Source organism: Myotis lucifugus, unplaced genomic scaffold (assembly GCF_000147115.1).
Source record: "Myotis lucifugus unplaced genomic scaffold, Myoluc2.0 scaffold_419, whole genome shotgun sequence".
NCBI lineage: Eukaryota > Metazoa > Chordata > Mammalia > Chiroptera > Vespertilionidae > Myotis > Myotis lucifugus.
Window position 1 is genome coordinate 399177 of NW_005871467.1, and position 24633 is coordinate 423809.

Sequence of the window (24633 nt, forward strand, 5' to 3'; positions counted from 1 at the left end):
ATGTCCCCCCATCAGAAATGTTCTACACAAATGTTTGTAGAAGCGGGATTCATAATAGCCAAAATGTCCATCAACTGATAAATGGATGTGGTATGTTCCTACAATGGAATATTATTCAACCATAAAAAGGAACGAAGTCCTGATACATGCTACAACATTGATTGCCTTGTTATATGATTCCATTATGTGAAATATCCAGAATAGGCAAACCTATAGAGATGGAAAGTAGATTAGTATCTGGAGGAGGTTTGGGGGGAAGAATGAGGAGTGACTGCTAATGGGTATGGGGTTTCTTTGGGGGAATGATGAAAATATTCTAGAAATAATTACAGAGTAAAGCTTATCGTTTTGTTTTTAAATATATTATTTTAGAGATGAAGAGAGAGGGAGAGATAGAAACATCAATGATGAGAGAGAATCATTGGTTGGCTGCCTCCTGCACATCCCCTACTGGGGATTGAGCCCACAACCCAGGCATGTGCCCTTGACCAAAATCGAACCCAGGACCCTTCACTCCCCAGGCCGATGCTCTTTTATTCACTGAGCCAAACCAGCTAGAGCTAAAGCTATTGTTTTTAAATAATACAAAGGACAAAGACCTAAATTGTCCATCTAGAAGCTCTCCAGAGTCAATATAGCCTAGTGTTTAAGAGCAAGAGCTTTGCATTCTCTGTCCGAATAAAGATCTTGGCCGCACCTTTATCTTTCCTAGTGACCTAGGGCGGGCACTTAATCTCTCTAAGCCTCAGTTTTCTAGTCTGTAAAACGGGGACAATGATACCTACTCTCTCTTTTCTACCTTCATAGTGATGCCTTTGCAGCACTCAGTGAATGCTGTTCTGCTGGCTATTCCGCTCCGTGCTTTAGTGTAATGAATTTTGCTCAGTGGTTTTCTTCTCCTCTCCCTCAGACCACATGTGGCATTTCTCCTCTGTGAAGCTATCATTATAATTCTAAGGGGTTACCCTTAAGAGCACCAGAAATTACGCCAACTTTTTATGTGGAAGCCGGTACACTCACAGATTCTGATTCCTCCCCGTGTTCTGTCCCAGGGCTGCCCCTCCCTCAGCTGAACGCTCTCCATGCTGATCCTTCTGGTCTCAGGGCTCTTTTCCATTTGCCTGTTCTACTGTAAAACGTAGCCGTCTCTGATAGTTTTTGTTCATTGGTCTACCCTTCCCACCTTCAGTTAGTCACCGAAGCGCCTCCAATACTTTCAGATTGAAATGCCTAAGTGATGGATAGAGTCCTTAGGAAGAAAAAAAAAATGATGATAGAGCCTCTTCCCAATGAGTTGCTAAATATGCTTCCCCTTTTCATATAGGTCAATGAGCTCAAGACCTCCATGCAGCGCCTCCTACAGGAGTGGAAGATCTACGATAAACTCTCTGATGACGTGAACAGGATGACTGTTCGATTCGGGTACTGCATGGAGCACAGCAAGCCTGTGGTTCTGTCATTGGAGGCCCTGAAGTGCCAGGTGCAGAACCTTCAGGTAAACTAACCAGGTCCTGGCAGGCACTTTATTGGCAGGTGATCTCCAGTGGAAGCAAGCGCAGTCACGGACACAATTGCGTTTGGGCTCTCAACAGAGAAGCACAAAATAGTATTAAGAGTTTTTGTCTCGAATAAAATAATACTTTCTCAGTTGTATCACGTGAGCCAAAGGAGTGAAACTTTGTCAAAGTTCACATTGAATTTTTCTTCATTTTTAATGTTCATATTATTTTGCAACGTAAAGGTTTTGGGTTTGGGTGGGTTTCTTTTTTAAGTACACTTTAAGAGTTTTTGTCTCGAATAAAATAATACTTTCTCAGTTGTTTTCTTACAGTTTTAATAATTTGTCCCAATCTTATCAAGGTTTGTCTTCTTATTACTGTGACACAGAGAAGGTGTTGAAAAGCTGCGGCCTTCTTTGGAATTGGCCAGGCCTTTCGGAAACTAACACTCCTGCTCTGTTCTCCTAGTCTCTTCAGGACGAAGCTGAGAGCAGTGAAGGGCGCTGGCAGAAGCTCCAGGAGGTTATTGGAAAACTCAAAGGTTCCTGCCCCTCAGTGGCTGAGATCATCGAAGAGAAACGCCATCATACTCACACCAGGTACTTATTGTGTTAAGATACAAGTTGAATAACAGATCCGTTATCTTAATGACCTGCATTGAATGAAGTGTCATGGGCATTGGACAGTCTAATCTTAATCATCTGAGATGACTGGTTTCATACTCTTCTGGCCTCTACTGGTTTGAAGGATCTAATTCATGTATGATTTCATGTCGTGAAGGCTCTTACCCGCTCTGTTCAAGTGTCTGGTGTAATCAATTTGGAAATACCATGATTACAGCCCCAGAGTAGAAGGCTACTATTTGTCAGAATACATGCCCAGTGTAATCCTCAGGGACACCAATGCCCCAGGCAGAAACAGACTAAGAGAAGGGCCAGATGGGAGGTCTTTGCCACAGGGAACATTAGACCTGGAAGAAAGGGGATGTTAGAATACCTTCAGGGAACTGATTCTTGATGAAGCCTGTGTGGGAGAAAGCTCCTTAAGAGGTGTGGCCCTAGTTAATTGCAAGTCTTTTATTTTATTGAATGCGATGTGGAAGCTGGCCTCAAGCTGCTTTAGTGATGGGAGAGAAAGGTAAGCTACAACAGTCTGCATATAGAGTGAGAGCAGTTCCCCTTACTCCCACTGTTATGTTAGGAATGTGTGTGGCTTTTGTAATTGGAGAATAAATTTGTCATAAACACAATTTAAAAAGGCTTCCTTAAAGACCCAACTCTATAAATAGGAGCCCCTCCCATGTGGAGCTGTTTCATCAGGCGCACAGTCAGTGCTTTCTCCACGTCTGCCTAAGGGACATCCAAACTACAATAGATAGTCCTTGCCAATCACAAATTTTGTCATTTTTGTTAAGAATTATAAAGTCAGGTAAATATTCAAGTTCGGACTTCTGTTTTCAGCGGTTCTCAACCTATGGGTCTCGACCCCTTTGGTGGTCGAATGACCCTTTCACAGGGGTCGCCTAAGACCATCCTGCATATCAGATATTTACATTACGATTCGTAACAGTAGCAACATTACAGTTATGAAGTAGCAACGAAAATAATTTTATGGTTGGGTCACAACATGAAGAACTGTATTTAAAGGGCCAGAAGGTTGAGAACCACTGGTTTAGATAGTGATGGTGCAGTTAATAAAAAAGGCATTTAACAGTGTTGTCTTAGCGATCCGGGAGAGTGTGCATTGAGCTTTTGCTGCAAGGGGAAGGATGGGATCGGGACCTGTTCATGTTGCCCTGACAGGTGGACCCAGGTAAACCACGACATTGCAGAGCAGTTGCAGACGGCCCAGGGTCTGCTGCATCTCTGGGAGGCCTATGCCAGTGCTCACACTGAGGCTGTAACGAGGCTGGACCAGCAGGAAGCTAAGTACCACCAGCTTGCAAACATCAACATGTCTGGAAACAACCTGGCAGAGATCCTGACCCCGGCCCTGCGGGACATAAAGGTGGGTGCAAAGCCCATTGGGGAAGCCAAGGGGTGAGACCCAGGGACTGGACCGAGGACAGAGGAGTGCACGCGCAGGCTGTGTTGGACACGGATGAGACTGGGATGTGGGGGGTTCGGGGGGCCAGGTGGAGGCTCAGAGGCCAGGTCTGGACAGCAGGCAGCAGGGAGCTGGGTTGGGGGCACCTGTCACCACCTCGTTCCCAGTCTCCCCTGTCACTCCAGCAGGTAAATCTCTAAAGCCAACGCCTCATGCAAAGTCTCAAAGCAAAAGTATCTCAACTGAATATGGTTATCTAAGAATAATAGATGTTGAACCTCTTGCTTTAGAAATAATCATGGAAAAAAGATAATTATGGACTCGCCTCCATGTTGATACGGCTTTTCTGTAGTTATAGTGATAGGTAGACTATGTTTAAGAGCTGTATAATTTCCTCTGTGGTTTTATCCTGTTATGTTGATGAAGGCCCAGAAAGTGACTACTTTCAAGTTTTAAACTGGGTGACCAGCTGCCTTCTGTATCTTCTGATACTATAGGACAAATCAAAAAGTATTAACCAATTTAATGAATGACAGGAATCCAACAGATGTGATCTGTATTTCTTCTACCTGACCTGTTCTTTAAGAAAGAAAACCAAAAAACACACCCCCACACACAGTATTTCCAGAGGAGCCTTAAAATCAGCGTGGTTAGTGAGATTCTACAGTCTCTGCAAATAAATCCAGTTATGTCACAAAGTCTCAAAGGACAGGATTGCATTGATCCTTAAAATGCCATTAAAGCAGATTCCTAAAATGTTCGACGATTAAAGACATAACACACAGGACTCACCCAGGTGGTCTCCAGTTTCTAAAAACTAGAAGCCTCAACCCTATTGGTCAGTGGTCAGTTTTCTCCCCGAACCGGCAGATTTCAGAGCAGCACCAGTGATGTGCACCAGGTAAACAAAGCCTCGCTTTTTCAGCTCTTTAAGATAAACAATAAAAAGCCATGCTGACAATTTCAGGGCAGAAAGTCTCCCAGATGTGGAGGCAGAGGGAGTGGGGGATTCCTGCGGTGAAAGGAGGAGGAGATGTTTGGGGATCACCTTTCCTACTCTAGGAACTGCAGTGTGATGTGCAGAAGACAAAAGAAGCCTTTGCCCAAAACTCCACTCGCCTGGATCGCCTCCCACAACCCGCGGAGCCGGACACCCACGTGCTCCTCTCTGGTCAACGGCACTCCCTCCAGAGGGCTTCCTACTTGGAAAAGATGCTGCTTGTGAAAGCAAATGAATTTGAGGTTCATCTTCTTTTTTCATTCAAGTTGTAGTCGTGGACATTTGCCCATCGCCCTTAATTCCTTGTGTCCTATGAAGTGATAGTAATCGTGCTCATTAGGGCAATTTGTGTTTTGTGGGCTCGTTAGTGCAACTACAGAGTAAAGCTGCCCCTGAAAGTGTCTGCCATTTGACATGATTCTTTAAGTAGGTGATTTTTCCATCGCATGGGCAATGGGCAGGTCTTAAGCACCCATTTCTCCTTTGTTGAATGTGCTAGTTTAAGAAGTCATGTATTTCATACACTGTTCAGATCTCAGCAGTTATTTGGATTCCAAGTGGGGTCATTGAGCCATAGGCCATTTGTGGGATGCTGCATTCACTTTTTTTTTTTAATCCTCACCCAGGAATATTTTCCCATTGATTTTTTAGAGAGAGTAGAAGAGAGAGGGAAAGACAGAGAGAAATATCCATGTGAAAGAAACACATCGATTGGTTGCCTCCTGTACCAGGGCCTGGGCCGGGGAGGAGCCTGCAACCAAGGTATGTGCCCTTGACCAGAATCAAACCCGGGACCCTGCGGTCTGCAGGCCAACGCTCTATCCACTGAGCCAAACTGGCTAGGGCGGCATTCATTTTTTGAAGAATTTTTTGTGCCTGCACTGTCAAAAAGCTGCACAGAAGGCCATGGAACTCCAGTGTCCCATCTCAATAGCAGCAGGGAAAAAATATTTAACTAGCAGGACTGAGGGAGCAGAGTACATACTGACCTTCCTCTGCGTAGTCCCTCAAGCAGGTGAGCCATCCATCCCTGGAGGCTCAGTGCTTTGCCAAAGGCACAGAGAGGAAATCAGGAGTCCTCTGAATATTTAAGATAGTAATGCGCTGAGGGTGCGGGTGGGGGTGGGGGTGGGGCGTGGGGGGGTGGTGGTGAAAACAGTTTGGACTTCCATCAGCTCCCAAGGCTGTGCTTAATTCTATTCAATATGCAATTGTCTCTAATGAAAATTTCTCTTGTCCTAGTTTGTTCTATCACAGTTTAAGGATTTTGGTGACCGGTTGGAATCTTTGAAAGGTCGTATTACACATGAAGAAGAGAATTTGGATAAACTCTACCAACAGGAAAAAGAAGGAAATCCCGACTCATTCCTGGTATTGCCAATATTTATCATTTCTAAGTGCTTAGACTCAGCATAGGATGAAACAGAAGCTAATTACGGTCACACTATAAACTCTGTTTCTATCATAACTCTTACGCACGGCAATCTACATGTCATTCATTGTTATCCTATTTTCCCTAACTTCTAGGAAAGTATAACAACATAGGAATCTATTTTAGTAATATGCCATAGTAATTTTCGTAGATTTTTAACTTTTGATGTCTTTACTAATTAGCTTTAGTTAACTAGAATAATCTAGGAATTCGCTATGGTGATTAAATTTTTCTGGTTAGTTGAAGATCGAAAGTAAAATACCCTATTAAATTAATTGTATATATTTTTTCATTTATTAGCTTAGTTAACATAAATGAATGGGAGATTTAAAGAATACTGGCTCCTGCATACTCCTAAGTACCAACCACATAACCTGGATCAGGAGTCAGGAACCCAGGGCACACGCCCATTCCCTTCCATTTACGAGTTGTTCGTTGGAGTTTTCATGCTGCGGGGCAGAGGTGACTGTGACCCATAAAAGACTAAAATGTTTATGATCTAGCTGTTCACAGAAGAAGTTGGCTGACCTGGACTATCAGAGCAGAGTTCTGTAGTGACAGTGTGGGTATTGTAAAGGATGTTTGTTTTACATATTTCGACCTAGAGGCTGTCCCTGGGATATCATTTTAAAAATAAAATTTTGATGAGTTCGAATTCTTCTATCATTTCACATTCTACCAAAATGCAGATGTTTAGGTACCATGCTTTACTAGTATTTTAAGGATTACGTTTTCATTCGACTTGTGGGTAAACTGCATGATCTCTTGAAGGTCAAGTTGTTGGCAGACCAAATGGGAGTTGAAGGTCCAAAATGGGTCCTTTTAAAAATAAAAAAAATGAAAAAGCTTATTTTCACCTTCCTCAGAAACAAAATCTGAGACCACTGTCTATTTCCTGGGCTGTCTAGGTTCTGGCCCTATGTGCAGCTTGTTGTTCTAGAAAAGCTGCAGGAGACCTGGGTTCTAACACCAACTAGCGATTTGACGGTGGGCAAGTCATTTACACACGGAGGCCCCTGTCCCCTCCTCTTTCAGATGAGGATGGTCCGCAGCATCTCTGCGACCTTTCCATCAGGTGGAAATCTCGTCGGTACCCTCACATCGGAATTGGTTTCCTTTTTTAATAGAATCCTGTGCTGGCACTGGCAGCCCACTCGCCTGAGGCCGAGCAGCTGAATGAAGTGAGCCTCGGGCTCCCACTCAGCGACGTGGCTGTAAAGACACTGAAAGACATGAACCGGCAGTGGATTCGCGCCACGGCCACGGCGCTGGAGCGCTGCAGGTCAGAACAGCCCATCGCCCCTGCTCCCTTTCAGTTCTGGTAAAATGAACAGCTTGAGTTCAGCAATGTCAACGTTATATGGCTCTGTTTTATTTGTTTTTAAACCTCTTTAGTGAGCTTCAGGGAATCAGATTACATGAACAGTTTCTTTGCTGCTGTGAAAAGTGGGTCCGCCTTTTGGAGAAGATAGAAGAGACGCTCAAGATGAGCATTGCTGACAGCCTTCCAGCTCTCCTGGAGCAGCAGATGGCATATGAGGTAACCTGTGCCCCTCACCCTGGGGCAGGGGGCAGAGAAAGATGCATTTATTTATTTTTGTTAATCCTCACCCGAGGATATTTTTCCATTAAATGTTTTAGAGCGAGTAGAAGGGAGGGGGAGAAACAGAGAAAGAAATATTGAAGTGAGAGAGATTGGTTGCCTCCCACACACACAGATCAAGCCTGCAACCGAGTATATGTCCTTGACTGGAATCGAACCAGGACCCTTCCGTCTGTGGGCCAATGCTCTATCCACTGAGCCAATCGGGCTAGGGCAGGGAAAGATGGATTTAGATAAAATACAGAGTACCTGTCAGTGTATGTCTAAGCAAATCTTGTTGTCAGTTGATCACATGCAAAATTCTTAACATGTTTCACAACTTTCAACATTTTGTTTCATTGCTCTATTTTATTAATGACAGAACTCCTAGATCTTCTACAGTAAGTGCAATCTTCTAGCACCACTTTGCTTCCACAGAATGCAAACATACCACTTTACCAAGAGCATGTTGAAGTACTTCAGCTCATCTTTGCATTTTCACAGAGTAATTCTCTAAAATAGGGAAGAACTTGGTATAATTATAATTGCCTCATTAATAATTTCACAGGGGAGCTTTCCCACACTTGTGCTGATGTTTGTTTGGAAATATTCTTGCTGGTTATAGGTCGATCCTGCCCTTCAAAGTGGGCACGATTAGTTCACCGCAGCTTTCTAACATAACCGATTTGGCTGCATTGTCACGTTGTCATCCAATGAAAATGAAATCCTCCCAAGCTGAGTGACCTTGAATAAATTACTGAACTTCATACCTTAGCTTCCTCCTCTTCAGATGGACATTATAATAGTACTTAAGTCCAAAGTTTGAGGGATAAGTAAGATAATGCATGTTTTACATAGTGTCTAGCAAATAGCAGTCTGCCCAATAAACAGGCATTAACCATAGTTACTGTTGGATCTTTTCCTTCTAAGATTACATTTGTAGGTGCTGTTGATGTGATGGTTGAGCATTTTTTGCAGTTAGACTCAAATAATTTGAAAAATGATTACCTCAGGTGTTCTCCTTGAGCTTAGATTTTAATGGGAAATATAAGGTCCCGGTTCATAAAATGAATTCTACAAGCTGATATTTAATATTTTAATTCACATACAGATGTTGGAAGCTGAAGTTTCTATAAACCAGACAATTGCTGATTGCTATGTCACCCAGTCCTTACAACTCTTGGACACAACAGAAATAGAGAAGAGGTAAGCTGTCTGGTGTGTGTGTCTGTGTGTGTGTGTGTTTGAGAGAGAGGGGGGGGGGGGGTAATGCAGTCAAAGCAGGCCTTCCACCATGTGAATCTTGATCCCATCCGTTTCCTGTGGGCATGTCAGTTGACGGACCACCACGGGGCAGTCTTGGGACAATGTTAGGATAGGGTCTTGCTGGGGCCGTAAAAACCGTGGTGGCACTCTCCCCTATGGTAGGCGAGTGGGGTTAGCAGAACAGACCCACTCGTCAAGTACAGTTTACTGATTTTTTACCTCAAAGGATTCTCTGTAGAATATTTTCCTCTCTACCTTCAGCCTCATGATGTTTGCTATTTAAAGAATAATTCTGAATATTCCTAGCAAGTAGCTTTGTCACAGCTGTGAAAGACGGATTTCTCCCTGTGCTGCGTACATGGGATTGGGGCCGCTGGGCAGTGCCACTCAGGCTGAGCAGAGTCCCTTAGGCCATCCTGGTGACAATAGCTGAACCTGCCACACAACAGGTACCCATGGCAGACTGCCCAGAGGTGCCCTGGCCTGTTGAATACTTCTCCAGTGTCCTGGTAGGGATGGTTTTCCCTCCCCATCACCACCATATACCTCTGCATCTTTCAGCATAACTAAGAAATTAAAGCCCATTTCTTCCCAGCTCGGAAGTAATGAAGCCAGTTCCAGGATCATCAGCTGGTTTTGGTTTGATCAGTACAGCAAAGCATGACTTCCCGCATAACAATTGAAAGGCCTTGTTTTTTCATATGAAGGGTGTCACTTATCTGGAAAGGAACTGATTGAGTAGCTGCAGGAAGCATGTTTTTTACTGCTGAAATTACATGAAGTAAAACCCTCAATAATAGATAACATTACCAGATACCCAACTGCTCATCTCTGTCCCTCCGATCCAGTGTGTAGTTTTCCGTGCAGCATTTGGCATAATGGCTGTTAAAACAGCTCCCATTTAAGGAATGGTTGTCTGTGTGGAAAGTACCCAGGTCCTATGCAAATATCTTTCGCTAAAAATCTTTGCCAACCACATGCTGCCCCTGTTCCAAGTTCCCCATCGTATTTAAGTGGAGTGGTGCTAAGTTCATAAGAAGTTTGTTATTTGTGTAAATTGCACATATCAGTAGCAAATCTGAGTTTCTATGATGCTGTGATAGTTATTTTTCTACCTGTTCATGTCCGGATTCCCTAACCCTCTGTTTTCCCAAGGCCGGCATTTGTTTCGAAGTTCACGCAGCTGAAGGCCCGGTGGCAGAGCGCCGCGCAGAGCGTGCGGCAGAGGAAGCGAGCGGTCGCTGCACTGGTGAGGCAGTGGCGGTTTTTCTCCACCCCGGAGGGGGACTTGCTCCGCTTCCTCGCCGCCACCAGCCAACTGCTGTCTGCGGTCAGGAGCCAGGACTGCCACAGTCTCTTCCAAACCAGAAGCCTGATCCATGAGCTGAAGGTACTCCCAGCCGCCGCAGTGTGGGAACCACGGGGGTCATTCTGTGGAAGACATACATCCCCTCCAGGTTTTAGGTTTTTGAAGATGTCATGGTGCAGGTGTGCTCTCTGCAAGGGGAGGCCAGAGGGCTAGGGTCCCTAGCCTTGCAGGGTCAGAAACCCAATCTCCTCCATCCACCCAGAAGCAGTGAGGCTCTCCTGGGCTGTGGGAGTAGGGAAGGAGTGGAGATGGGTGGGTCCAGTGGGAGAAGTTTGGGTGACAGACTCACCCACCCAAGCCTTTAAGGTACTAAGTAAGATATAACCTGGCCACCGGTGTGGTAGTTTACAGTGGGACTCCTGCTTACTTGTGAAGGGCTAATCCGTTTAGGCAACAGAGTTTTCAATCAGAAAGGTGCTTGACGAGCAGAGGGCTAGAGTCATTCGTTGGCCGTTCTCAGGCATGTTCCATTGAGCTAGAGAACCACTCTCTAGGGATGCGGCAAAATGAAACACCAGCCTCCTGAAACCCTGCACTTCCCTATTCACTTCCCAGTCGTCAGCTACTGAGCGCATCCTCCGTGCCAGTCACTGTTCTAAGTGCTGAAGTATGGTGGGCGAAGAGAGGACTCCCACGCTCGTGGGACATGCAAATTGGTGTCACTCCGCTACGCCCACCAGCCAATTAGAGCAACTATGCAAATTAACCCAACAAAGATGGCAGTTAATTTGCATTAACCCAACAAAGATGGCGGTTAATTTGCCTACACAGTCACGGAGTGAGGACTGAAGACTGAAGAGGCTTGGCTTCTCCACTGTGGCCACAGCGGAGAAGCCAAGCCTGCGGCCGGGTGCCAGAGGAAAACTGGTGCCAGCAGCCAGGGGAAGGAAGACCTATTGCGCAAATCTTTGTGCAACGGGCTTCTAGTTAATAAATAAGAAAATACCTGATTGCAATAAGGCATGTATACTTCATTAAACTGCAGCTAATGGAGGGGCTGGGTGGCTCCTTTAGAATGGGCGATCTCTGGGAATGTGACATCGTTGGAGCCTGAGTGATGAGAAGGAGCCAGCCAGGCAAAGTCTGGGGAAGGAGCCTTTCAGACAGACGGAATGGCTGTCCCAATTCCCCACGCTGGGAACAAGCTTATCGACGCAGAGGAACAGAAAGAAGGCTGGTATGACAGGAGCCCAGCCAGTGGGGCCGCGATGGCAGGAAATGAATTTGAGACGCAGGCAGGGAGGAATGTCTTACAGGCAAGGCATGATAGCTGGATCACAGTCACGGTGTAAGAGGAGACCGCTGAGGAGTTTCAGTTGGAAGAGAGGGCAGCATGATTCTGTTTGTATCTTTTAAAGATCCTCTGGCTGCTCTGAGGAGGATGGATGGTGGAGCAGCCAAAGGAGAAGCAGGAACCCGGTATATTTCCCATCTCTTGCTGCATAGCAACCATCATTGATGCTTACCTCCCACAGTTCTGGGGGCTGGCGGGCTCAGCAAGGCCATTCTTGTGTGGGGTCTCAGGCAGTTTCGGTCAGGTGACGGCTCGGGCTGGACTCATCTGGCAGTCTGCTCACTCTCGTGTTTGGCACTTACGCTGGAAAGACTCAGACAGCTAGGAACTGGAACCGCTGGGCTCCACGGCATCATTCCCTGTGGTCACTCTACATGGAAGCTCTGGTAGCCAGACTTCCTCCATGGCAGCTCGTGGCTGCAAAGGCCATGTCCCAAGAAAGAGAGATCCAGGGAGAAGCTCTGTGCCTTTTAGACCTCACCTTGGAAGTCACATGTGTCACATCCACTGTCGTCTTTAGCCATCACACGTGCCCACACGGGGTCAGGAGGAGGGGACAGAGGCACCGCCACTGGCTGGCCAGTGACAGGTTCTGGAAGAGCACGTGGGGCAGGGAATATCGCTGTGGCCTTTTTGTGAAAATTATTCTGCCAGATCCAGTCAGGCTATGTCAGTAGTCTCGGCGAGTTGTTAGGATGGATAAGACAAGAGAGATCACAGTGAAGATAAAAAAGGGTATGTTTGTGGGTAGCATTTACAAGACTTACTAATGGTTCGGATGTGGCACGTAAATAAAAATCTAAATCAAGATGACTCTGGGTTCCTGCTGTGAGCATCGTGGTGAATAGTGTGCTGTTGACCAAGTCAGGGAAGACTGGAGGAGGAGCAGGTCTTTCGATCAGCTAGGTTTGAGATGGCTTAGGCAAGTCACTTTCTTCCTTTTTTTAGAATAAAGAAATTCGTTTTGAGAGATGGCAAACCACCTATGAACTAACCTTGGAAGCTGGGGAAAAGTTGCTGAGCACAACTAACCCGGAAAGTAAAGAGTCTGTTAGCAAGAGAATCAGTCAACTTCAGGACAACTGGAAGGACACAAAGATCCAAGTAGGAGAGATGATTAAACACTTCCAGAGCATCGTAGAGGTAAACTCGCCACTTACTTTCCCACTCATGACACTCAAATGCAGTACATAGAATGTTTGCTGTGTGACAACGGGAATGCTTATGGGATGATATTGTGAGTTTTCCAAAGGTCCTACTATTCCATGAATCTTGCCAGTTACTGACTGTAGAATAATAATAATAATAAGAGCATTTTAAAAACTCAGTATTAAATATGTAAATACTTGAGGTTCTATTTTATATTTATTTTTATGAAACAGAGAACTTTTTTTAATCCTCACCCAAAGATATGTTTATTAATTTTAGCATAAGAGAGAGAAAGAAACATCCATGTGAGAGAGAAACATCGATCAGTTGCCTCCCATACACACAACCTGGGTATATGCCCTGCCCAGGAATCAAACCCACAGCCTTTTGGTGAACGGGATGACACTCTAACCAACTGTGCGACCCAGCCAAGGCAAAACAGAGAACTTATTAATATTCCGTGGAAGTTCCAAATATGAAATGAATGTTCCACATTTGGTCTGTCCCTGGGGATAGTATATGAAAATAAACACAGTGATACTTCATCTTTCTGTTATCATCACAAATGCATTTTTATATAAATGAATTTCACAGATAATTTATGATCATATCTTTAAGAACTGAAAGGTTCCTTGGTCAGTATTAGGAAAATCATTTTGTTATGCTAAAATACCAAGTTTTTCTCAAGGACTCTGAGCTGCTTTGAACCTAGGCCCTACACTACTGTGCTCTTTGAGGTCTCGTGTGGCTTTTATGGTTTTCCTCTCGCTACATAGAATATGAAGCTATCTATTTTTTACTTTTTGTTTCGCTGAGCATACCTACTCCTGATAAGCCCACTCTCCTCTTTACACTATTGCAGTGGTTCTCAACCTTCTGGCCCTTTAAATACAGTTCCTCATGTTGTGACCCAATCATAAAATTATTTTCGTTGCTACTTCGTAACTGTAATGTTGCTACTGTTATGAATCGTAATGTAAATATCTGATATGCAGGATGGTCTTAGGCGAAAGGGTAATTTGACCGCCAAAGGGGTCGCGACCCACAGGTTGAGAACCACTGCACTATTGAGTGTGTGTGTGTGTCTGTGTGTCAAACCAGATAACCAAGCTTATCAGAGGTGGTTTTCTGAATGAAGAATAAATATGTCCCAAGTTAGGGCCTGAGCATCTCTCCTGTGAACAAAGTGTCTGAATCTTCTTTGGTATACGGACCGCAAAATTCATGAACTAGAAACACTGGTTGAGCTCTGGTCATGTTTGTAAAGCATGATGGTAATTGCAGTTACCGGGTTGGTGGGGGAGAAGAGTTTTGTTTCTCGCTTTGCTTTCTTGGTTGTGTTCCAGGGACTTGATGTTGCTGGACCAGTGGCCTCCCCTTACATGAGTTGTCACCATAGAATGGGGCCAACCCAAGTATGTTTAGATAGCAGTTGTACTGAGAATTAAAATAGTGTTTGAATGAAGATAGCCATAGACAATACATAAATGAATAAACATGGCTGAGTTCCAACAGAACTTAATAATACTAAAAATTGAATTTCATGTTTTGTGTGTCACAAAACATTATTCTTTTGATTTTTCTTTAGCCATTTCTCTCTCTCAAATCAATCAATAAATCAATCAAAGAAATAATAATTAAAAAAATAGTGTTTGAGTTTATGTTTGTCTGCTGTTAGTCACCTCAGCAGTAGAATCTTACCCTAATGAACCAATTGTAAGCACCCTGAACTTGAAAATGCAGGCAACTAGTTGCTCAGTAATGTAAGGTTAAAGGAAATAGAGATGGTGCAAAAGAATGGCACTGGGCGTGGGGGCCCCTGCAGCCTTAGGGCACCTCTCGGCTAAGCTGCCTCTACCTTCATCTCCTCGGCCAGTCAGTTTTCTCTGAGCCTCATTTTTCACATTTTATTATTTACCTTTTCCCGGTAATCCTCATCTGAGGATATTTTTCCATTGATTTTTAGAAAGAGTGGAGGGAGGGGAAGAGACAGAGAGAGAGAAACATTGATGTGAGAGAGACACATCAATTGGTTGCCTCCTGTACATGCCCTACCAGGGTCGGGGATCAAGCCTGCAACCTAGATACATGCCCTTGACCAGAATCAAACCTGGGACCCTTCAGTCCTCAGGCCAAAGCTCTATCCACTGAGCCAGACTGGCTAGGGCAGTTTTCACATTTTAAATGTGATAATACTAATACTTGTGCTGTCTCCTAAGGTTATTACAATGACAATAAGACAGTGAAGTTGAAAATGCTTTAGAAACGGTCAAGTGCTTTAAGCGGGAGGTGGCTGTCAGCGCACGGGTGAGAGATGGAGAGCGAGTGAAGCTTGACTGTGAAAGGGCCGCCCAAGCCAAACCACTAGAAAAGGGAAGAGAGAGAGCAGAGGAGTGACGTTAGAAAAGAAGACAAGAAAAGTGGTCGAGTGCTTTAGGTTTTACGATGCTATTGCAGCGCATGCCTGAGTCTGTAAATGCTAACGATTGGTTCTTATAGCGGCCTTTTAAATGTGAACTGTTCCAGTATCAAAATAGAAATAATATCACATAGACCAGGGTCATGGGGAGGGGGGAAGAAATACGGTTGACAACACGGGTTTGACAACACCATTCCACTCCTTTTTTTCAATAAATGTAAAGGCCTCAGAGTCCTTGGGTTTTGCATCTGTGGATTCAACCAACTGCGGATTGGAAACTATTTTCCATCTTCAGTTGGGAATCTGTGGATACCAAGTGTCAACTTAAGTCACATGGGGATTTTCAATTCCTCTAGGTGGGATCCCCTAACCATCCCTCACCCCCCGAGTCATTCAAGGGTCAGCTGTATTTTGAAGCAAAAACCAACCAACCCAATGGTTGAAATGAGCCACACATGAAGCTGCAAAAAGGTGTTGAACCAGAGTGGTGTCCCTTCGGCTCTATTAGACCACGGTTTGTTCAAGGAAGGAACTGGGTTTCTGTGTGATCCACAAAAACACATTAGGCAGCGCACTTCCGTGGATTACATGAGTTGTTCTGGTTCTGTCATTTACTCTTAAATAGCAAAGTACTTACCAATCTTAACGCTGTTTTCAAATAGACCTGGGACCAGTGTGAAAAGAAAATCAAGGAGCTGAAAAGCAGGCTGCACGTTTTAAAGGCGCAAAGTAAAGATCCTCTTCCAGAACCTCACGAGGACCTCCAGAAAGAGAAAGAGCTGATTAAGGTACTGAAAGCCGAGGGGGGCGTGTGCGGTCTCACTCAGCTGTTTCCCCGGGAGTTGCAGAGTTTGTTTGCCTTTCTGTTTCTGTGTTGGAACCAAGTTTTCATGTTCAGTTGGAAAGCATTTTTCCTATCTTTTATCTAACAAAGCATCCTGGTCTCTGAAGGAATTAGAACCCATGGTTTTTGAGACCCATGTGTGAAAATGAGAGCCTTTGGGACCCTCGTGGTTTCACTCAGACCCTCTTTCTGTCTGGCTCGCGGAGATGGAAGATGTGGCCTCGGAGACGACCTTGAAAGCTGTCCCCTTACCAAAGGACCGTGTCATTGAAATGAGAGTCAAGTATGACTAAAGAATTCAGGTTTTTTTAAAAGCCAGTGGGTTGAGTTTTTTTGCTGTTATAACATTTCTATAAAACCTTCCAAACTGTATTCTGCCTAATTAATATCACACTAGCAAAAATTTCTGCATATTTTAGGACAGTGATGGCGAACCTTTTGAGCTCGGCGTGTCAGCATTTTGAAAAACCCTAACTTAACTCTGGTGCCGTGTCACATACAGAAATTTTTTTATATTTGCAACCATAGTAAAACAAAGACATGTTTTTGATATTTATTTTATATATTTAAATGCCATTTAACAAAGAAAAATCAACCAAAAAAATGAGTTCGCGCGTCTCCTCTGACACGCGTGTCATAGGTTCTCCATCACTGTTTTAGGCCTTTGCAGACAGGAATTTGCATCCATAAAATTTCCAGGTCAGGAATTGCCGGGTCCCTTCCCTCTTTGCAGGTTTGATGTTTGAAAGACATCAAAAGCCTTTTGGAATGTATTTTGTCTTGTTTTTATTGTTTGTTTGTTTTCTTCAGTGACTTCAGTCAAATTGAAATAATTAGGAAGAACTAAGTAGTCTCATATGTCGGCTGTGCTAGAAATCAGTTTTTTTCCCTTCATTTTAATATATCTGACATGCAAAATATTTTTAACCTAACAAATGATATGACAAACTGCCACGAAACCATCACTCAGCTGAAAAGTAAAACATCACAAATACAGTTATAGTGTCCTGGATGATTTTCAAAGTATGTTCCTTCCCCAGAAGTGTTTACAACCCTGAATTTGTTCTTTTACCATGCTTATGCACTTCTTTATCATTTTACCGTGTGTTCGTAGTTCTCAATGAAATTTAGAAGTATTACTTTTGTTTTTAAACTTTACATGAACAATACCATACTATATAACACATATAATGCAACCTTTTCCCCTTATTATGATTTTGAGTCATCAGTGTTGATACCCACAACTCATTCATCCTCACTGCTGTGTTGATGCATTATATCAATAGGAAACAATTTATTCTCTCTCCAATCACTTGGTATTGTCAATTTTTTAAAATTTTTGATAGTCTGATAGGGGTGAGATGGTATCTCTTTGTAGTTTAATTGCTAGTAAGTTCAATATTTCTTTCATATTTATCACCTTTTCAGATTTGCCTTCTATGAATTGCCTGTTTATATCCTTGACTCATTTTTCTGTTGGGCTGTTTTCTTATTGATTTGAAGTAGCTACTTATTTATTTTAGATAATTCTCCTCTGTTGAATATAGACATTGCAAATGTCTTCTCCCATCCAAGAACTTCTTTTTCTACTTTTTCTTGGTGTCACTGGCTGGGGGGGGGGAGGATATTTTTTGTCATTTTAATATAGATGAATTTATCAATATCTTCATTTTCTGTTTCCTTTGAGACATCTTCATACTAAAGTCATAAAGATAAACTCTTACATTTTCTTCAGAAAGTTTCATGTTTTGCTCTTTAACTTATACCTTTATTCATTGAAGAATTGATTCTTTTTTTAATCCTCACGCAAAGATATGTTTTCATTGATTTTAGAGAGAGAAAAATAGAGAAACATAATGTGAGAGAGAAACATTGATCAGTTGCCTCCCATAGGAGTCTCTACCTGGGATTGAACCTGCAACCTTTTGGTGTATGAGACGATGCTCCAACCGACTGAACCGCCTCGCCAGGGCTGAAGAAGTAACTTTTGAGTTAAAGGCTCAATTTTTTTATTCACGTCGATAGTCGGTTGTCCTGATGCCTATTTATTGAATAGTCCAGTGTCAAATATCATGTTTCCACATACACAGAACTTCTTTCTTGGTTCTCTGTCCCACTGGTCTGCTTATCTTAGCTTTCAAATCAGGCATAATATGTGCCCAGACCTTGTTCTCCCACCTTAGTATGGATATCCTTGAGTCTTTGATTTTCCACAACTTTTAGAAGCACTTTGTGTAGTATTGAATGTGTAGGTTAATTTGGGAAAAATTAACATCTTTTTGACACTGAGTACTCCTGTTCCTTGAATGTGGCATGTTTCTCCTGTTAGTCATTCAATGATGTTTTATAATTTTCTTTACATAGTATTGTGCATCTTTTGTTAGATTTATTTCTTGATGTGTTGTTTTTGAAGCTATTGAACATTCTGCCTTTTTCTGGTTATATTTTCTGTTTTTCACTGGTGCCTAGAAATGTGACTAACTTTATATATTGATATTATATTCAGCCATCTTGCAGAACTCTTGCTAATTCTAATAATTTGTCTACATATTCTTTTGGATGACTATGTCAACAATCACCATTTGTGGAAAATGACCCCTTTTTGTTTCTTCCTTTTAATTATAATTTTTTCTGTCCTATCTACACTGGTCACTGCTTCCAGAACTGTGCTGAATGGAAGTATTAATGGCTGGCTCCTTCATGTTAATCCTGATTTTTTAAAAAGAATTATTCTGACATTTCACCCTTAACTCGATATTTGCAGGTGGTGTCTTTGTTAGGTTCAGAAGGTTCCTACCTCTTCCTAATTTTCAAAGTTTTTATCGTCTCTACATCTTTAGGTTTAGATCTACACTTCAGGTCTAATGAGAGGGTGTGGAGTCACTCTCGGGTCGATACATGGAATTTCCTCCCATAAAGTCTAGAAACCAGTGCAGAATGCAAACTGTCAACGCATAAGAGGCCATGACTTTCCCAAGTATCACACTTCTCAGTTTCCACCAGGATCCTTTCAGCTTCCACAGCCTCCACATCCTCTCTCGCAGGGGAAAACAATCCAGGAGAGAGTTCAAGAGCATGAATTTCAGTCAACCCATGCCCATATTCCAAAGGCTCCTACGTAACCTGAAGCCTGTCTAGGGCAGTGTTTACCATCCTGAATCACCTGGGGAGATACAACAGTCCCTGGACCAGTCTGGGCTGTACTTTCCTCCTAGGAAAACTATATTCCAGTGACAACCAAGTTTCTGTATGGAATAATTCTGTGTGTGTGTGTGTGTGTGTGTATGTGTGTGATTTATATACTTCATATACTAGCTTTTCACTACTATCAAAATTGCTATAGTGGGCATTTGTGTTCATGAAACGTCAAACAATTGAGTCCTTGGGACAATTTTATTTTTAAGGTAATTTTTTAAAATATATATATATATTTTTATTGATTTCAGAGAGGAAGGGAGAGGGAGAGAGAGAGATAGAAACATCAATGATGAGAGAGAATCATTGATCAGCTGCCTCCTGCACACTCCCTGCTGGGGGTCGAGCCCGCAACCTAGGCATGTGCCCTTGACTGGAATCGAGCCCGGGACCCTTCGGTCTGCAGGCCGATGCTGTATCCACTGAGCCAAACCAGGTAGGGCTTAAGGTAATTTTTTAATAAGTAATATGATACGGTCCAAAATTTAGAAGGCACAAATGGTACACAGTACTACCTCCCTTATCCATGGTTTTGCTTTTCACGGTTTCAGTAACCTGCAGTCAACTGCAGCTCAACATATTAAATGGAAAATTCCAGATATTTGAGAAAGAGAGAGCCCGGACCACATTCCCAAAACTTTTATTACAGTATACTATTATAATTGTCCTATTTTATTATTTGTTATTGTTAATCTCTTACTATGTCTAATTTATAAATTAAACTTTATCATAGGTATGTATGTATAGGAAAAAAACAGTTATATTGGATTAGGTACCATCCACCATTTCAGGCATCCACTGGGGGTCCAGCACATCCCCCATGGATGAGAGGGGACCTAGTCTACATGAAAATTTTTTCTCCCATCAGTTTCTTTTCACAGAAGCAATCCGTGTTACCACTTTTTTATATGATCTTCCAAAGATATTCAGGCATATATATTACATACATATGTACATACGTACATACATACACATACATACATTCATTTCTTGGTCCATTTTTTACCCAAATGATAATGTAGAGAAGATTTGCCAATGCACTGGTAGTTGCATCCACGGGCAAAGGTTTTAACTGCTGTGCTATATTAGAGTCCAGTCAAGGCCTGTGTGTTGCATTACTTGATGCAATTACTTTGTTTGACATCATGTATTATATGAACAATTGGAATTATTCTTGCAATATAGACAGTTTAGCTGGTTATATTAAAGAAAGGGAAACTTATCTGATGTGTTCTCTTTCACAATTAGTTTGGTAGCAAATCCAGAGTATTTTAATTTAAAGACAGAAGCATGATTTTTTAAACGTTTGTACAAATACTGAGCATCAGCTGTAGTAAACTTCCACAATAGGTCTCGCTCTATATATTGATTCCTTGCTTTTTATACCTAATACTTATGAACATTTGAGAGCTCTTAAGGCTATGTCAAATTGTTTCCCTTTTGATCATACATTTTGATATCTGAGAATTTATTAAATACCAGGCATTGTGGTAGGTGCTAGGCAATGTATTTGTGAGCAAGGTTCTCATGGCCCTGGCCAGTACTGGGTTGACAGTCTAGACGACTGGAGAGGCACATGTTAACCAAAGAGTTCCACTATATGCATAGGTGTGTGTGAGAATAACTGTAAGCATGGGTAGGGTTACAGGAAAAAGTACCAGGGACCATGAGAGCATAAAACAGGAATCCCAACCTCGTCCAATGAATCAGAGAAGCCTTCTTGTTAGGAATCATAAAGATGCCCATATTCAAAAGTTTTATACCTGTTAATTACCCTTTCAGTTGTAGGAGGAAACCAACCAAGTATGCAAACCGAATAGATTTCAAGTTGGCTGTGGGTAACTTATACACGCCTCCCTAATACACAGGCATCTGAGTCAGCACCTCTGAGCAGGGAGACGCTGCATGAGCTCAGTGGTCTTTGGGGTTCCTGTAGTTAAGTCAGTGGGTGATGTACCTCCACTTACGAGTCGCCCCCTTTATATTATGTAGCTCATGGAAACTGTTCCGCTGCTGTATCTGCTCTCACCCACTTTACTAGAATTGTGAGGCTAAAACTAGGTAACAAAAATTTGAAATAATGATTTCTGGTAAAGATGGTATTTCCTAGTCCCCATGCAACCTTTAAAAAAGAATTCTCCAGACCATTTTATTAAACATAAATTATTGGCAGTAGCTTGTGAGATCATATCAGTGTAGAAATGAGAGCTCTGGAAATCAATCAGAATTCACACATTTTTATTGTTGCCTCACTCAGCCATGTTTCTGATGTGAATCGTCGCTCTTTCACTTTCCTATAGGCAGGTGTGAATGGAGACCCTTGCAGTGTGCCAAAGTATGAAGAATTGAAAGCACAATAAAAATGGCTTTTGAACTAGTGATCTTTTCATTGTGCTATAGCTCTTACAGAGTTACTTGGAAGTGCTCACAAAACAGTAACAGACCATGCAATTTTTTTTATTTTTTAAAGACACGTGCCCTAGCTGCTTTGGCTCAATGGATAGAGTGTCAGCCTGCAGACTGAAGGATCCCAGGTTCGATTCCAGTCAAAGGCTTGTGCCCGGGTTGCGGGCTCGTGGGCTAGATCCCCAGTGTGGGGTGTGCAGGAGGCAGCCTATCATTGATTCTTTCATCATTGATGTTTCTAGCTCCCTCTCTGAAATCAATAAAAATGTATTCTTTTTTAAAAGACGTGTAAATGTTCTAGCTGTTTCCTTTTATCTTCCCTGTTGTGAAAGTAATTGTGTTGATTATGTCCTAGAATTCAAAAGGTTTAAATTTGACCAATTTATTTGGAAAAAAGAAGTTTCCAGGGCCACAGGAAATTTTCTGCTAACCAATCTCTGCCAGTTATTTAGTAACAATTTATTTTTTTTCTTTCATTATATTTTAACTTTCTTTTTGAAAGTTAACCAAAATAATTCCCTTTGAACAGAAGCTGTTGTTATATGATTGCCACGGTGGCATCAGTGCATTTCTTAGGTGTTTTTTAAGAATAGGAAATCAACTTTCTACATTTCTGTGGCGTAGTTTCAGAATTAGAAGTGTGTGTGTGTGTGTGTGTGTGTGTGTGTGTGTGTGTGTGTGAGAGAGAGAGAGAGAGAGAGAGAGAGAGAGAGATTGTTGCTTTCCTCTAAATAAAGGTAAAAACCGACATGACTTTAAAGTAGAATTCATTATATAAAAATCTGAACTACCTGAGAAAATGAAAATAGAGGTAGAAGAGTTTTCTTTTGAGAAAAAGGTGGTGAAGAGCTGGCCAGCCTCCCCTGCAGAAGCTGGCCCTGGGCTGTTTCTCATTCGGGAGGTCCCGCCCCCTTCCGGGTGTCCCCTCCCCCAGAGTCCAATCAAAGGATTAGCCTACAGGTTTGGAAACAACAGCAGTTTGAGTTGAAGGTTTGTTGTTTCTCTCTCCCTGTTCTCGTGTTTAATGCAGGAGCTAGAGAAGTCTTTGGCTAACTGGACTCAGAACTTGAAAGAACTTCAAACTATGAAAAGCGACCTAACGCAGCACATTCTTGTGGAGGACGTGATGGTGCTGAAGGAGCAGATAGAGCTTCTGCACAGACAATGGGAGGACCTCTGCCTACGAGTAAGTCGGTTCCCGGCAGGGCACGGCTGTTGTGGCTTTATGGAACCGTCTCCGAGGGCCAGACAAAGTAGAAAGGAGCTTCATTTCATTGACCGGAGGCCTTTCCGCTGGAGCCCAGGCCGCTGCTCCCTTCGCAGGCAGCGACCCGGTGTAGCAGACCTGCCCCTTTGTTTCCGTGCTGGGACTTGGCACATTGTTAACGAGCCTCGTAAAAAGCCAGGTGAAGTGTGTGAGGGGTAGCAGTTGTGCCCGCCGTGTGCGTGTGCTCTCTGTCTCGTGCAGATGACAAGACTAATCTGTGGGTTAGAATTAGGGCCCAGAGGGGATCCCTTCCGGAGGCCGGACTTAGAGCAGAGGCTGCAGCACCTCTTCTGGGCTGAGTCGCACTTAGAGTCCCACAGGGACTGCCTTGCATCCCAGAACTCCGCATTCACGTGCCACCCCATGTTTCTGTCACGTTTTTAAAACTCTGAAAGAAATGATCTGCTGCTACCCTTAGCACCTCAGTGGCTCACGAGGGGTTCACTTCTGATTAAGAATGAGATTGTGGTGGGGTGTTCGGCAGTGTTTGTGATAGGATCAAGACGGAATTAAAGGGTTCCAGCAGATCTTTGTTTTACAAACATGTAATTCTAAGAAAAGTAAACTCCCAAATCTCATTTTGTGAATTATGAGATGTATTTTTAAGAGTTGAAATTCAGACACTTTTGGATGCATTTTCATAAAGTAAAAGCATTTTTCTTTCTTAATTTAGTATTTAATATTCACAATGTACCCTACTTTTAAATGTCCTTTTAGAATTTTCATTCAAATTTTATATAAAAGAAGATATTTAGGAAATATGAAAAGTATCCTGAAAGTTAAGCAGCAAAGACAGGGGTCCAGATGTTCCTCATTATGAAGCCTACCAAAGTGATGCTGTGCAAAATGCCAGGGTTTTTTCAAACTAAGATAAATAGATGCCCTGAGGAGCAGAAACACAAAACCTGGTTTTGGGGGGATAGTTCTCTGGGCCTTTTTAACACATTTGGGGCGGGGGGAGGGTGCAAATACTAGACATTTGGCCTCCACTCTGAAAACAGCAGAGGTGTTCTGTGCATAGCAAGAAACTCTCTGGGAATTCAGCCTTCGTTTCCCCATCTGCAAAGTGGGGTGTTCAAACTTTCCCAAAAGAACTCTTTAGCTATTACCCCTTTTAACTCTAAGCTTAAAAAGAGTTTTAATACTTGAGAGGATTTTTTTTACATAGAAAAAGCCGATTTCATTCTTTGAATTTATATTTATTGAAGTAATATATTTGAACCCTGGGAGGAGGAAGACCCTTCGTTGAGACCAGCTCAGGGTTGCCTGTGCCTCCGGAAGTGCTGGGCATTTGGGGGCAGCCTGCGTGCTGTGGGCCAGTATTCCATCCCATTCCCATGGTTTCTATCCACAGTGGTAGGACATGGTGGAAAGGTGAAGTCAATGAGTGATGTGCGTTCTTGTTGTTTTTAATCTAATTTTGCTTTGTTTTTGTTTTGAAATACAAAACTAGGATGTTTAAATGACTTGAATTTTCATGGCACATTTGCATTACAAATGTTAGGTTCCTAACTGGATCTGTATTATGGTTTTTTAAGTAAATAGGCAGGACATTGTCCTTAAGAAGGTAAAAAGACGATCACTTTTTAAAAGGAAAGGATTTGGGTCCTAACGTTAAAAGTTAGCATGCAGCGAGCATTCAGCGAATGTATATTAGAAAGAACAGGAACAGAAAAAACTTAGGTGATGCTTAAGTTATTCACTTAACCTTTCCTGTTTCTAGTTTTTTAATATAACCTGATAATATTGGATAAAACTGAGCCCTTTGGGTGAGGTACAATCTTTGTTGATTTTTATGACATTTATCAAAGGAGAGAGCAAATTCTGTTGTTAAACCCGAGGAGCTTAAGAGGCAGAAACGTAGT

General features: G+C 42.7%; 1 protein-coding gene across 1 annotated transcript in view; it reads left to right on the plus strand.

Annotated features, from left to right (window-relative positions):
* The window catches only part of SYNE2 (spectrin repeat containing nuclear envelope protein 2), a 254062-nt gene that overhangs the window by 190030 nt on the left and 39399 nt on the right, over positions 1-24633 (plus strand). Inside the window, 12 exon segments of the mRNA XM_023743920.1 lie at positions 1325-1495; positions 1968-2098; positions 3302-3506; positions 4608-4787; positions 5788-5916; positions 7105-7259; positions 7373-7517; positions 8671-8765; positions 9981-10215; positions 12437-12631; positions 15719-15844; positions 22532-22687. Coding sequence (XP_023599688.1) covers positions 1325-1495; positions 1968-2098; positions 3302-3506; positions 4608-4787; positions 5788-5916; positions 7105-7259; positions 7373-7517; positions 8671-8765; positions 9981-10215; positions 12437-12631; positions 15719-15844; positions 22532-22687 — 1923 coding nt within the window.